The sequence below is a fragment of the Phasianus colchicus genome, chromosome 2 (genome assembly GCF_987193195.1).
Source record: "Phasianus colchicus chromosome 2, bPhaCol1.hap1.1, whole genome shotgun sequence".
NCBI lineage: Eukaryota > Metazoa > Chordata > Aves > Galliformes > Phasianidae > Phasianus > Phasianus colchicus.
This window is the reverse complement of record NC_143437.1, coordinates 62,476,875-62,493,348: the sequence shown is the minus strand read 5'-3', so window position 1 is coordinate 62,493,348 and position 16,474 is coordinate 62,476,875. Positions and strand designations below refer to the sequence as shown.

Below are 16,474 nucleotides of genomic sequence, written 5' to 3'. Positions count from 1 at the left end.
CTGGAGATGGTGTGTTACATTTGTGGCTTGCTGGAGGGTTCTGCTCAGGGTCAGCAGGGAAGACAAAATGAAACTGACAACTACCTGTAATGGCAGACAGTGTAAGGGGAACTGGTCATGCTAGGCTTTCTCTTTTGTATTTATGTTTCCAGCTTAAGTTCTGCTTCTTAAGAGCTGGTCTTCAAATGTGAGATTAGACATGGGCTGCAGAAGACAGGTGGAGGTATTTTTGCTTGATTTTCGGTCTTAGCAAAGAATTTCTAAGAGGGAGAAACCAGCTGGAGTCACTATGGAGGCTACATTCAAGTTAAACAGGGTTTATATCTAGAATATAAAGGCCCCTTGGAAACAAAGGGTGGGATGGAGGGAGGACACCCATCAGCATTTCTGACTTTTGCTAATGCTGGCTTGGAAGCATGGTAAGCAGTCACTGTTCATGGTATGGGTGATGTGACCAGCCTCCAGCAGACAACCAAGGAAAGAGTTTGTGCTGCAGAATGACAGCACCAGATGTAGGAGATAACAGCTAAGTGTTAACAGCAATGATAAGAACTGGCTGAAATGTCAGGAGTTCATAGGTCTCCCTCTGAAAGCCTGTTGGATCTTAAGATGATAATTAGGCTTATCTTTCCATATAAAGGGTCCTCTAGCTTGTTCTATCTCACTAGAAAGGTGTGGCAGACCAACAATGATACAGACTGGGAAGCAGTAGAAGGCTTTATGGTACAGCAAAGAGAATCCTAATGTTCTGTAACAGAAATCAACTGAATGAAATGTCTGACACTTCAATAGCAGGAAGAAAACCTCTCATGAAGGCCTGCCTGAATGTATTCTGCCAAGATTGTGACTTCTGGCCGACACTGTTGATAAAGATGTTCCTCCTGCAGTATTTCTTGTCCTTCCTATCTGGAGGTCTTCAGATACAGGTGTGAACAGACTGATATTTTTGAGGACAGACTTTGCTCTAATCTGTTACATGCAGGTAGCAACTGTCTCAGGACAAGGCCATAGCATTAGTGAAAGGAAATTAAGGGAATATGCTGATCTCCAGGAGATACTGCTAGAGGGATATTGTATTTCTCCCAGGAGCTTTGATCAAAATTTCAAAATTCACTCCTTAGGGAAGTTTAGCAGACTTCCTAGAGAGTTAAGGCCTCCTTGACTTGAGGCCTAACTGCTTAGGGAACAGCCAGTGAAGTCATACTGTAAGAAAAGTATTTTCAACATATATGCTGACAGAAACTACTACGAGTTCATGTACAATTTTGAATATTCAGGAAAATAAGAAACGTGTTAGGAGTAAACATGCAAAAAGACTAGCCTGAAGACTACATCTCAGTAACCTAATCAGGGCCATAGTATGGATCCAAGCACTGCCATGCTATTATCCTCAGCACTAAATTGTTAGCTAGCATGTTCCCTGTCACTGCCTTAGTCTGTATCAACTAGCAAGTGCCCAGAAACAGCTTGGGGAATCTACAGACTGGGAAAAATGTCTCCAATTTCAGTACCTGGTGTATCCCAGGATACTGATAACATGTACTCTATTCATAACTGTAATTCACAGCGAGCACTTGGAAGTGGTTTCTACTGGATGATAAGAGAGACAAAGGTTAGCATCTGAAGACCATGTAGCAAGGAAAGGCTTAGTACAAGAAGAAAAATGGTTGTTTACCCTTCAGTTTGTTGCCTTCAATGAGAAACACTAAAGGAGCATATAGTAACAAAATGCTGTTGGCATCAATATGGACAATGACAGACTTTGCAAAATGTCAACAAGAGGCAGTACTCTGAGGGGGCTCTGTAGAGGCTGTAAGAGGAAGATACAGCTCAGGAGGGTGTATTGTACAGAACGGGAGAGTAGGAGAAACAGCTGATAGTCTCCCACATTTTAGACAAGCTGTTCTGAACACAGTTCACAAAATTCTTTATGTAGTCCATCTGTGGATTGAACAAAACTCTCCAGAAATTTCAACAGCCAAGTACACACCAGAAAATGTCAGCATGACTGTGGCCTGAATGCCCACAAGCTCCAGACCCACCAGCAGCAGGCATGTGTGGGCTGCAACCCCTATGGAGTCAAACACACTGAAATGATTGCTGCAAATCTCAGGCTCCAGGGGAAAAGGAAATATTTTCTTATTAGTGATTATCTCATCCAAATACGCACACGTAGTACTACTGTGAGGATAGCAAAACATTTAAACTCAGTAGTAAGGCAGAAACAGAGAGAGATTTTGTTAAACTTCTGTAAGTCTCCTTCTGGAAAAGTATGTACCAATATTGAAAAATTAAGGGCTATTTGTCATTCTCAGATGGGAAGCAGAAAGAATGAACCAGGCCTTTACAAAATATGAACACACTGTAGACAGAAAATGTGAGGTAGGTGGTTCCCATCTTCTACTTACAAATCAGAAAGTTCTCTCTCTCAAAGGAAATGTTTGCCACTGAGTTGCTGCATGTGGGTTGACCTTGTGGCTCACAAATTTAATGGAAGAGATGACAAAGGAATAAAGCTTGGTTCCTTGTAAAGTCATAAGTTTGGAGAGAATTATCAAGAAAGGCATCCTAATAAAACAAGTAAACTCAGCGTGCTATCTAGAGACTGAAACTAATGTTCTGTTTTTACCCACAAATAGAATGGATTACTTGTCCTTTGGAAAAGTTATTTGCAGCAAGCTGTCAACTTGAGCCTCTCAGTGAGATAAGAAAGACGAAACTCTTCAATACTCATTGAATTTAAAAAAAAAAAAAAAAAAAAAGGATAAAACAAAACAGGGTGTTAGCCTGGATCATACTTTCTGAATCAGCATGAAGCACAAATTTTGTTTAAAAAGCCTTAGGGGAAGCAAGGTTTGAACCTGTTTGAAAGAATGGGGGACTTGACAGTAAATGAAACTAGAGTTGGATTACTTTTTCAGCAATTCTGCAAAGTTAATTCTAGTTAGGTCTAGATAGGTCAACAGGTTTGCAGCAGGCAGCTGACACTGCAGGGCCACAAAGAATCATAGTGGATTTAAAAGGAAATGTTTCCTAAGGTATAACAGAAAACAAAAGGAGTTTTGGTGCAACAAGTGGATTAGTTATCTAGTACCATGTCCAGGCATCAAGAAATGCTTGTATGGAAAAATGGAAAATGGATACGACAGCTTTGGAAGAAGAATTCCAATGTCCCCAAACAGTTACCACCAGATGGGCAATGGATACAAGATATGTTAATGTAAAAGATCTTATCAGAATTTGGTGAGTTATTGCCAGATTTCTCTGAAAAAGGAATCCAGATATAAGACAACTTTTAGCTTATCCAGGCTTTTACCAATTCATGTGTGTGTCTTTTGGCATATGTAGACTGTAATCATAAAGTCAGTAATTAAACTGCAGTCCAGACTACTTTTATATAATGTAAGGAACTAGGAGGAAACAGAACTTACATCTTTCTACTATAGAGGAGAAAATATTCATTAGGAGTCTCCTCTAATGAGAAAGTAGAAATTGGTAATTTGAAGAGTGCAGTTATGACAAGAAATTTAACACAATCTTATAGTACTATAAAACACATCATTTGGTGCTTCCACATGAACAGCAAGTTGACAAAATCAATGTTAGGTACAGCTCCAAAAATATTAATTAATAAGACACTCCTTGAACAAGGAGGGCAAAGAAAATAACTTAAGCTACATCCAAACTCTTGGGCTAGAAATTAATGCTTTAGTCCAGCAGTTCAAATGATGAAAATGTCCACTACAATTAACTATGGTTGGGGTTTCTGGTGGGGTACTCAAGTTTCATTCATGATAAGGGTTCTTAAGAATTTCAAGCACACCTGCAGTAAGATTTCAGGAAAGTGAAGGAGATAAAGTAGTTTTTTTTTTTTTTAAATATAAAGAAAAGTGAAATGTAGATGATCAAAGACCTAAAATGATCCTTTCACAAGATGCAACTATTTATCCCCACACATAATTTCCATTGATTCTATTGCATGTGTATCACTATAACCTTGTAAACCTCCATATCGGTTTTCAGGGAAATGTCTTTGAACGTAACTGTCGTGGCTGACCTGAAAACTAGACCACACAGAAATGAAGGTGAAGTGGAAAATGTGGTGAAAAAACCAACAGCAACATCAGAAGCCGAGAGCAGCTGACACAGGAAGATTACTCCCAACTGAAGTGGGCAAGATCGCAATGAAATTCATGACAAAATTTTACTCTAGGTCAGTGCCAGTCCCTGGGCAAAATTTTATTAATCCAGCCTAAGAACTACAGTTCTTAGTTCTTAGCAGAACAAAATGTAGATATAACGTTATGCTGAGCCAAAATAGTTTCTCTTCAGACACATTTGCCAATTGTTTGGGTGGAAAATCAGGGGCACGTGTATTTCAAACAAGAGTGTATGTGCTCATTCTACTACCACTGAAATAGCTGTCATAGTTCTAAAACTACAGAAGACACATCACACACGTATGCATAGCTTCAGAACTGGCAAAGATTTATCGTCTGGTTTTCCTATGTATAAATAATAATGATGTTTCCAAACATAAAGAGAATAGCAGTATCTGAGAAACAGTTAAGATAAACATGCTGGCTGAAACCTTTTCATTTTTGTCCCTAATTATTTCACAATGTACTAGTAATATAGTCATTTGCTCAAATGAAGTCATTTGTAGAGGTGATTTGAGCCAGCATATTGTCCACTGAAAAGTCCGTAAAGATATCTAGCATTCAGAGGCAGCTAGGACATACTGAAAGCTTGTTGGAGGGTTCTTTTTTTAAAAAAAAAAGTCTGGGTTATTTTTTAAATAAACCTTGCTCTCTGAAGGCATTTTTATATATCAGAAATAGTTCCTCAACACAGGGGTATACTTCAGAAAACAAGCAGAAATCAAACTGGAACCCAGCCAAAAATATATAAAACAACAGAAGAACATATATTCCCCTGAATATATATATATGTTCATGGGAAACCAAGTGATTCTAGCACATCACTCAATGTGAGATCTGGAGAGGATGTCACATTCGTCATAGCTGAGAGGAACACTAAAAGAGTACATTACAAAAATTTCCAAGTGAAGAAGCACATACCTGCGCTTGTAGATCCAATTCCTGCAGTAAGCACAGACCGTGGTGTAATCTTTACTGCATACTTGAGAAACTGAGATTTCCCTGTTCCTGGGTCTCCAACTAACAGAAGATGTGATTCACCTTGGGGGAAAATATTGACATAGAAGAAGATAGTACATATACAGAGAAAAATATATGCAAAATGCTCTGAATTAAATACTACTTCTAATTCTTCATCTCACATTTAGCACTACATAAGCATTACAACATATTTACAGGGTGTGATCAATTTATCATTTAATAAATGCAAGGTCATACCCAAACCAAATACTTACAATGAATTATTTAAAAAATAAAAGCAGGTATTTGACAAAATTTCCATAAAGCAAGTTCTTACATTTTAGAATACTCCTTAGACTGAGCTGATGAGGATACCATGGCTTAGTTATGTTTTCACTATTCAGCTACTTAAATTACTGCAAAATGACCTAATGAAATCATCAGGTTGTTTTTCTTAAATAATATTGTTATATCACCAACAATTATACAATTCAGTGATTCCAAAACAGTGTAATTACATAAGTAAATTATTTGGATACTACAATCTTAGTAAAGTGAGATTGTCATCCCCAAAACATTATTACAACTTCAATTTAACCTATAATTTTATTTTGTTGCTGGAGCACTAAGCAGATCCTCTATTTATATATGCACTCATATTACTTTACAATTATTATGACCTACATAGGTTATGACCTGTGTACCACCTGGCACATGGCATATTTGCCATCTAATAACAACAGAAGGAGAATCAGCAGGTGGACAACTTACAGTAACAGATCTAAGTGAGAAGTGCTGACAATCATAGATGGAAAAGTCTGGCATTAGAAAGTAAATTGAATCCTTTAAATTTTCCTTTCAGTGTACTATAGTGATCCATATTAAGAAAATATTAATATTCCATCCTTTGATGCCAAATATCACTAGGAATATTATACTAGAAGTAATTTCAAAATATCACTTATACAATAAAAAGTGAAGTTAGTGTTTGATCTAAAAAAACTGCCAATAACATTTCTCCTAATAGAATCCTGAACATATGTTTTTACCTGATTTTATTTGGGAAAAATTAAAACAAAAAGAAAGTCCAGTCATCCTCTTTATTTTCTGTTTCTGTAACGGCAACTGAGTCATAGTTGCCACCACACAATGGCTTCAAGCTCCTCCTGTTTGTTGCCCATGTTGCGTGCATTGGTGTAGATGCACTTCAGCTGTGCCCCTTGCCTCACCCCAATCTCATTTATCAATCCCCTATGCTCATCTCCAGCAGGCCTGGTTTTATTCTCTTCCCCCTTCATATCTAGTTTAAAGCCCTCTCCACAAGCTCTGCCAGCTCCTGGGCAAGGATCCATTTCCTCCTTTGAGACAGGTGAGATTCATCAGCAAACCTCAGGCCAACTGCTGAGTAGACCATTCCATGGTCAAAGAACTAAAATTCTTGTGTTTGCATCAGCCTCTCAGCCTTGTTTAGAAGATGGGTTTTCCTGCTCCTCTCAGTGTCCTTCCCTGCTACCAAAGGAGTAGAGGAAAATACTGCCTGTATGCCTGCTCCATTAATTAAGCGCCCCAGTCCCCTGAAGTCATTTTTGATAGTCCTCAGGCTTCGGTCAACGACCTCATCACTGCTGGCCTGAACTATTAATAAAGGGTAATAATTGGAGAGGAAGATCAGAATTTTCCAGAAATATCCCCGACCTGGGCCCCAGGGAGGCAGCACATCTTCTTATGGATAGGGTCAGGCTGATATGAAGGGCCCTCCGTTCCTCTCAGAAGGAAGTTGCTGACAACAATCACCCTTTTTTCTTTCCTGGTGGAGGCAGTCTAGAGGTGTGGAGTTGATTGCTTCACCCCAGACAACCTTGCTGGTAGACCTCCCACCGTATCTTCACTCCCCTCTCCCTTCGGTTCCAGGGCCTCAAACCTATTATGTAGAGGAACCTGGGGATCTGAGGTAGGTTGAGATGAGGGTTGACTTCAGCAAAGCCTCTGACACTGTCTCCCACGGTATCGTCAAGAAGCTGGCAGGCCGTGGCTTGGACTGGTACACTCTTTGCTGGACAAAGAACTGGCTGGAGGGCCGGGCCCAGAGAGTGGAATTGAGTTAAGTCCAGCTGGCGACCAGACACAAATGGTGTTCCCCAGAGGTCAGTGCTGGAGCCTGTTCTCTTCAATATCCTTATTGATGACCTGGATGAGGGCATTGAGTGCACCCTCATTAAGTTTACAGATGACACCAAGTTGGCTGGAAGTGTCAATCTGCTTGGGGGTAGTGAGGCCCTACAGAGGGATCTGGACAGAGGCTGGTTAGCTGGGCTGAGGCCAATGAGATGAAGTTCCAGAAGTGGCAGGTCCTACACTTTGGCCACAACAACCCCAGCACTACAGGCTTGAGGCAAAGTGGCTGGAAGACTGTCTAGAGAAAATGGACCTGGGGGTATTGATTGATGCTTGGCTGAACATGAGCCAGCAGTGTGCCCGGGTGGCCAAGAAGGCCAATGGCATCCTGGCCTGCATCAGAAATGGTGTTGCCAGCAGGAACAGGGAAGTGATTGTACCTCTGTACTAAGCTCTGGTGAGGTCACAACTTGAGTACTGTGTTCAGTTTTGGGCCTCTCACTGCAAGAAAGACATCGAGTGTCTAGAGTGTGTCTACAGAAGGACAACTAAGCTGGCAAGGGTTCTGGAACACAGGCCTTATGAGGAGCAGCTGAAGGAGCTGGGATTGTTTAGTCTGGAGAAGAGGAGGCTCAGAGGAGACCTTATTGCTCTCTATAACTACCTGAAGGGAGGATGTAGTGAGCTGGGGGTCAGCCTCTTCTCTCCTGTACCTCTGTAGACTCCTGTAACTAGTGATCTCCTGTAACTAGTCGTAGGACTAGAGGGAATGGCTTCAAACCGCACCAGGGGAGATTTAGGCTGGACGTTAGGAAATACTACTTTTCTGAAAGGGTGGTCAGGCACTGGAATGGGCTGCCAAGGGAGGTGGTCAGTCACCGACCCTGGAGGTGTTCAAGGAATGTTTAGATGCTGTGTTGAGGGACATGCTTTAGTAAGAACTATTGGTGATAGGCAGACAGTTGGACTGGATGATCTTGGAGGTCCTTTCCAACCTTGGTGATTCTGTGATTCTGATTATCTGAGATTCTGGAAGAATATTCACCATTAGTTCTCAGTCACAGAAATGGGATTATTATGCTTCTAAAACCTTACTAATTTGGAAAGGAGGAGGAATATGGGTGAAAACAGCAATGGGAACAACTGTTAGTACACAAGACACTATCAGAGAAATACTAACCTCTGATTCGAGTTCCAGTAGCATCAATCCTCTGCACACCACCAGCAAGCACCATGGCTACAGCCAGCTTTACCAGGTACAATCCAAACACTTGAGGACATAAGCTAGCCAAAATTTCATTCCTCCCTAGAACATGAGCAGAAAGTGGCACTCAGCACTGCCAGTAAATGAAGTAAAACTTCATTTCTCATGAATACATACATCCCTGCACTGACAAAAAAATTGGGCCTGTTTTTCTTTCTTTCCTTCTTTCTTTTTCATTTTTTAAATGAAACTCAAATGATTGTTTGATCCTAATGTTCTTAATTTTAAAGAAGTTAAATCTTCCATTGTCACAGGCAGCAATGCCAATCCTATCGCAGTTTAAGGAATGGATGGATGATTTAGGAAAAGGCACTAACAAAATGCCATCACACAACTGCTTTTGTTTCAAATAAAAGTGCAGAGGCTGTGAAGAAGTAAACTTTATTTATTCCACACTTCAAAATATCCCCTTGAAAACCAGCGTGTTGTTTTCTTATTTTTCTTAAATGTACATGTTTTCACATAGGCACAACACAGCTCATTTTCTCATTATCTTGACTCTACTTCTTCAATGTGTTCCTCCTCTCCTCCTCCCTTCCATAGCCTTAAAGAGCAAAAGAGCACTTCTATCTGCTATGATAATTTTGTTAGCTTGCCCTTTGAGATTCTGTTACCAACAGCACACTAGGGATTGCAGGATTCATGTCATACACTGCTAGAGCACATAAAACAAAGCAACCAATTTTGAATTCCTAACATGTTTTAAATTTGGATATAAGTACTTGGTACTGGCAAAATAAGTAGGCACCTTGTAATGACTTGAGACATATATGCCTCTTGTGGAGAAGTTTGAGGAAGTTAACATATTTTTGTCCAAAAATCAAAAAATTCTGTTGGTCAGCCACAGCATAACTCAAGATTTTAGTTGCCTCTATTTGACTTAAGAGTCATCTGCCTTGTCAGTGATGAACAGCCCAACAGTTCTGCTTCTTCTTAGTACCCAGAAAAATCAAAGTCACCTGTCTAAGCTGTCTTCTCAGGACATACCTAGTACACAGCATCAGGAACTGACTGGCATGAAATGCAGGACTGTACCATTCTTTCTTGAAAAACAGTAAACATACACATACTACCTGTTCTGAAACGGCCTTCACAGTAGACTCATCAAGTTTGATCTCTGCCCTCAGCAGAGAGAATACTAATTCACAAAAACAGCCTGAAAGGAACATCTCGGGCAATAAGAATTCTTCCAATTTCTTTCCCCATTTTCTTGTAGCCACTTCATATATGCTTAATTCTGAATTACTAATATTGCATAAAACCACATTGCAGGTTTCCAAAAAATCATCTCGAGAATGAAAGACTACCTGGGACCATCAAAGTAGATCCTGACTTACATTCCAAAGTTTCACAACAGAGTGGTAACAATTGTTTTCACTCCAAACAGTCAGAGGCTAGCAATTAAACTACTTTCTAGGAAATGCAGTTCTCAAGAATGTTTGTCATTGATGTAATCTCTGATTTCTCACGTGAGCAATCTGATTTTTAAGGGAAACAGCGACACCTACTCTTTTTTCATTTGTCTTTCAAGGAGAAAGACTAAGTTCAAAGTTTTAAAAGATGGTGCTATTTTGAGACAGTTCAGTGATATAAATCCCAGTGTCACTGGGATTTACATCAGGGGAGAGGGACGGAGTTTGGGGCACAACTGGTAATTGCTAGGTGGCAGACTGTAAACCAGAGTAAAATTAGGAGCCAGCCTGCTGAACACTCTGGCTGTTGGAAGCCACTTTCAAATCAGAGTCTCTCCGTATGTGATGTGAGGCTCCACAGCACTTAAATCATGGGGCTTTACATTCCAGAGTAAGGCTAAAGATGGCATATGCTAAGCTGCTTGGCAATGATTCAGAGCTTAAGTTGGGATGCAGAGAAATGAGACATGTAGCCCCGGAGTCAACAGCTATGTTACTCAACAGCTAAGTATATCTGGTCCACATTACTTCTAATGAGTATGCTTTTTCTTTCATGTTTATAAAACACCTTTTTTTTTTTTTTTTTTCCTTTTTTCATTTCTTGCTAATAAACATTCCAGAAAACACTTGACTAGAAATCCAAAAGAAGAAAGATCAATGAAAGATGTTTGGCACTATTTTAAAATAACTATTTTATATTCCTCTAGAAAAAATGTATTTTTGGAGTAACTAGTGGTAGGAATATATAGGGAAAATATATGCTCAGTCATTGTATTGTCACTCCTAATTTCATCTACTTTAAAGCTTTCAAGCACTAACCTGCTAAGGGATTATTCCTATGCTTTTCCCAGAAGTCTTCAAATTCCTTGCGGACTTCTTCGTCAATTATTACACCTGCTAGCTGCTCATTATTTACTTTAATATAGTTGGCTTTCAAAACAAGCTCCAAGTCACAGCGTGCATCCTGATGGAAAGGTTTCCATCTCTGCATTACCACTCCATACACTGTGATGTCATCTCCTATGGGTAACAACAAAGATTGGTTAAAAAAAAGAGAGGGGGAAAAAAAAAAAAGAGAGAAAAAAAGAAAAAAAAGAGAGAAAAAAGGTAAAATCTATTACGACTGACAAATATGTGGCTGTGTCTGCAGTAATGGATAATAGTATAGTTTAGACCCTGTGTTACAAAGTTAAAAAGAAAACCAACAAAAAAACCCCAGAAAAACAAAACAGCAATAAAAAGCAATCCTGCAGTTTTTAAGTCTGAAACAAACATTAACTAGATTCCTTCTGTCTGTAGTAGGAAGCTACTATGTACTTCTACTTCTGAATTCTTTAAGTTATACCTACCTGTGTTTCCTCTTTTCTAAAAGAGCAAACACTTACTTAACCTTTGATTACTTCTTTGAAGAATACCAGTATCGCACATGAACCTTCTGGCCACAGTGTTATCAGACAGTACAACCAATAATGAGTACTGAGTTTCTTGTAGGGATATAACTAAGAATTTTTAGTCCATTCTTATTCATTCCCTCACCAATTAGCTTCCTTTTTGGAAGACAAGCAGCTTTTTCCATCTGCAGCATCCCTTAGATATATTAGTTTGCACAGTGTTCCAAACCTAAGGACAGACATCACACTACAGGTATGGCCCAATCCACTTCCTTAAGAGGCTTGGGGTTCTTGCGCTAACAAACTTAGCATACTTTCAGTGCATCACAACACGACATTTATTGAAACTGATCTGTCAAATAATCAAGATACACCTTGTAGATAGATATACAGTGCTTTCTAGATCAGTCTTCAACTGCCATGCTAACTTCTAAGCTGAAACAACAACATGACAGATAAACATATATCTTTAAAAAAACCCTCAGTACTGACAGACTGCTTGGCAGAGATCTCAAATGGAAGAGTAAAAACACCTATGGTACAATTAAATGTAACGTACGCTATATCCTCACCAGATTTGCAACTGTCCACTAAGTCATCTTCCAGAACAACCACCATGCAACGAGGGATGCTTCCGACAGACAGTCTTTGAACCTAGGAGACAGGACAGAATAGCACTTATTAAGAACAGCACCTTTCAAAAGTCATTTATTGCAACTATGGCTTGAAGACCTTTTATCCCTTCTTGGAACTGAGGTCAATCCTTATTTTTCTCATAGAACTTACATGGTAAACACACTACTGCTGTCGGGAGTTTAAACATGGAAATTTGATGTTGATAGTAATGGAGACAGACATGGGTATTAAATTAGCTAAAGGTGCTCAATCCTGGGAGGTGCTGAGTAACTTCAATATCTTGCTGAAAAAACCTCACTAAGAGATATCATTTGAAATAACTGATTTTTGTTGTTGTCATTAATATTTGAGATACTTTTCAGACACTTATTCATTAAGTAAAATTTACTTTGAGTTCTGAAGCATGTCCAGGGGTTAGATAACCCTTTACTGAACTACATACTGAAAGATTATTCTCTACATTTTTCTGGTATACTGTTAAAATTTGACAGATTGAGATTTAATTTACACCTAAGTGTTGAGAATTAAATTTGCACATAACCAGATGCATGTGTATTGACAGATGTGCCACTAACCATTGACAAGACTTTCCTTTTCTCCAGGGTAATGTATGCAGATTTGTCATGGTCTATTTCCAAAGAGAAATTTTTCCATTTACAATTAAAGCTTGCAATAGTTGTTAAAATATCCACTGCACAAGAACAAGAATCAAAAGTACCTCTCCATTTTACAGCAAAGGATTTTACATACTAGAACTCCAGATTTACTCATTGTCTTGTGCCTAGAAAGAGTAATCCACCCTTGTTAGTATCTAAATGGCCACAGGCAGCTCACATTATTGTCAGCACTGGTGGGACATGCAGTTACTCGCAGCGCTAAATAGAAAATGAGTGAAACTCATTCTTGATTTAACACTACTGCATTTAATAAGCTCACATTCCTTTTCCATAATAGAGATCTTTGTGTCATGCAGTAAAACAAAAAAGAATGTTACAGAAACTAAGTCAGAAATAATTATGCAACACAGGGTTTATTTCCAATAAATAGTTTGATTCCTTTTTTTTTTTTTTTTTTTGCTATTCTGAAATTTGTAATGTATGAAAACAATTTTCTGAAATAGAAATGTAACATGTAACACATATATTATATAGATTAGCACCACTACTTATAAAATCAAAAGTCTGAAATAACTGAAGAGAACTTAAAAAAGATTTATGAGCATATAAACAAACATAGGAACATCAGCTGCCATGTACTCTGCTTATCCTCAATTTTCATACACTGTAGCTTTTCCTGTGCCAGTTTTGTCTTATGTGCTACTGTAAAAAGAGCCCTGATTGTTTGTTCACTTCTCCAGATTAACTGTCCTTGAGGCAGTTCACTCAGAACTAACTTCAAAAAACAAATACCAATTCTGTGAGGAGCACATTTTCAGTACCTGTTGATATGATTGTTGATTGAAGGAGGACGACATTTACAGATACCATATACTGACTATACTGTACCCCTACAGTTGACCTTGGCTACCACTGGGCTAGGTTTATTCTTTAGAAATAGCACAGAACATCAACACCATCTTCAGTCAGCACTTAGAGGAACAACACACGTAGTGATAGAAGGATTCAGCTCTGAAGTTTGATCTATGTAGTAACCATCAGTGTTTCATATGATCTTCAATATAATTAATACTTAATAATGGAAGTCTAGTCAACATGTGCCTACATTTTTTAGCTCTCTGACTGAAAATCTCTGAGAGGTAGATTCTCTGGCTTCCTGTAAGCTGATCAGCCCTCCCTTTTAAATAACAACCTGTAAAACTTTTCCACTTATCTTAGCATGTAGAAGATTCACATGAAAACAGGATAAACTTAATTTGGAAGCACAGTTTCACTAAAATTAGTGGAGATGTCTTATTCCAGCATGAAATTAAGCCCTCAAATACCTTCCTTAGCAAGTTCATTATTTTAGTATTTCAGACATCTACACCACGATACCTTCCCCCTTTCTCGATCTTTTTTTCACCTGCTCCTGAATTTTGATTTCTTGATAGTCTCGGCAGCTGGTAGGGGAGGAGGATGTTCCAGAGAGGCAAGTGAACTTGGTTGAGTTGCAGCCATCTTCATTCAAGCAGGCTGATGGACGGCAGAAAGCATAGTACTGCTCAAAGTCAGCCTTAGCCACAAAAACGTGTTTGCACTTATTGCAGATGTAGCTCCGCTCAAATTCCAACACTTTCACCAAACTGGTACGGATGACAGTTCCAGTGACAGACAAGAAGTGACCCACATCCCTGGTCTTAGGAATGTGCTCGCGAGTCAGCTCTGGGCAAATGGGCAAACCTGTTAAATCGAAATACATGCAGCATGAGACCACGTGCATGAAGTGCATGAAACATACTTGCAGTGCAATTAAACAGAGAAACTGGGAAACATATCTGACCTATTAACACTGGCTATAGCTGTTCTGTAAAGACAATTCAACAATTCATCTGTCCCAGCATACATGCGATTAATTGATCTTCAACAGTGAAAAGCATCAGATGCTGATCACAATAAGAAAATACGGTCATTTTACTCTCCTACTTTTGTCGACAGTCACAAGCAGTTTCCATTCATGAAAAAAGATCCTGATGTTCTCAGACCTATCAACTCAAATGATCTGCCAATATCCTTGATTCTCAACTGGTTTATCTTAATTGCAAACCTTTAGCTATGCTTTAACTGTAGTTCAGAATTGTTCCTGTGGTTTAAAAAAGCACAGTCCTGCATCCTGTGGGAATTCTCAAGTCCAAGCAAATTCTAAAGCCAAAGTACATGAGCATTTGACCTTAAATCCACGTGTGCACACCAGTAAACCTGAAGCACATGGAAAATGTCAGAAAAGGAATAGAAAAGGGTTAACAAAACAACCAGAGTGAAGTCACTTTTCTATTCAGATAAGTGGTGACAAAATTTTTGTGGCACTCCTCTCCATTAACTCCATGCCAACAGCCAGCTGTGCTGCATGGATCCCACCCCTGTGTTCATCCGTATGGACACCACAGCAGAACAGCTGCTGAAAGCCTGAGGAAGATCAGTCTAAATCAACTGCCTGCAAGTCTTCATAAAAATAAATGGCCTCTAGAATGCGTTGCCTCTTCAGAAGTTATTTTACAAGAAACTGTAGAATTTAGTAAATATCAATTTAAACAAATTATCTTAATACAATTTCTTATAGTTTTACTTCCGAAACAAAGACAGAAAATGGAGATGTAAAATAATAAATCTGCTGGAAAATGATTTTTCTAAGGGGACCAACACTATTTGCGTATTTAGGTCAAATCTGCTCAGTAGCTTTGACTGTTAAGGAAAAGGCAGAATGTCCTTTTTTCAGTATGTCCAAAATCAAATCTTTTGTTTCAGACACGTTGAAACATTCAGCTTTGATGCTTTTAAGCAAAGTGTTTGACTTTTTGCTTCTGTTTAAAGAAAATATTATTAAACATTAAGCTCATTATAGATGAATTAAGGAAGTAATTTGGAAAAGAAATGAACTGTTATGTAGAACTGGAAACAAAGTAATTTTCTGGTTAACTGTAACAAAGCCATATATAGCTTCTTCCAAACCTGGCAAAAATTCTTATTCTTCCACAGATTTGTGTTTTTATTCAGTTTAGTCAAAAGAAAATCAAAATCAAAATCCACTGTTTCTCAGCTTACATCAGAGAGTTGCAGCCCTGTTGGCAGGATATATGCTATGACTGTCCCAGTGAATAGCAAAAAGACAGGAGGCTGGACAGGGTAAAAGGGAGCTTTCGCTCTGATTATATCAGACTGCTTGACAAACTATTTAAGTGCATGTCTCTTTGAATAAGCTTTCGTGTATAAGTAATAACATGTAAAACTGAACTACCACCAGCAGCATGGCTATCAACAACTGACGTGAGCACTCAGGCTAATGGTAAGGCAAAATCCTTTAGTGGATTTGCATCAAGAAGAGAAGTGGCACAATTAAACTCGTACAATGCTGAAATTCAGATAATTGCACAGGGAAGGAGGGGTAACCCACTGTCAACCACAGCCTATTCACACCACCCGCATCCTTCTCTGAGCTCCTTAGCTATCCTGTCCATATCAACACAAGTGTGCCAAGATTGCATTCTTATCCCTAACATAAACCAAACCGCTTTCCCTCACTCCAGCTCAAGCCTGCAAATGCATCCTAGAACACTACAAATACAGTTTTCATACTATATTTTGCTCATACTTTTATTAGTATACTAATGTTTCAATATTCTGTGCAACACAGAGGACATCCTTGCACATCACGTAGACAGCAGTTGTACACCGTGACAACAAAGCAGGTCGCAAACTGTTGTGCTTTGTTTTTCCTAAAATCATGGACAAAATGCATTTTGAGAGCCACAAGGTAATTATATTTCTGGTGCTTACATTTTAGTGTCAGCATTTTTTGTGAAACATACTGGATAAAAACACATTTATTCCCACAAATATGATTCATTGAATCAATCACAAAATGGTTTGGTTGGAAGGGACT

General features: G+C 38.9%; 1 protein-coding gene across 2 annotated transcripts in view; it reads right to left on the bottom strand.

Moving 5' to 3' along the window:
• The window catches only part of MCM9 (minichromosome maintenance 9 homologous recombination repair factor), a 56,880-nt gene that overhangs the window by 37,957 nt on the left and 2,449 nt on the right, over window positions 1-16,474 (bottom strand). For both annotated transcript variants that reach the window (XR_016464388.1, XM_031611335.2), the window contains exons 3-7: window positions 13,961-14,277; window positions 11,875-11,956; window positions 10,731-10,931; window positions 8,416-8,541; window positions 5,082-5,201 (exon numbers count right to left, since the gene is read on the bottom strand). Coding sequence is in view for 1 of the 2 variants with exons in the window: in XM_031611335.2 (XP_031467195.2) it covers window positions 5,082-5,201; window positions 8,416-8,541; window positions 10,731-10,931; window positions 11,875-11,956; window positions 13,961-14,277 (846 nt within the window). In the remaining variant the exon portion in view is untranslated. The remainder of the gene's footprint in view (window positions 1-5,081; window positions 5,202-8,415; window positions 8,542-10,730; window positions 10,932-11,874; window positions 11,957-13,960; window positions 14,278-16,474) is intronic.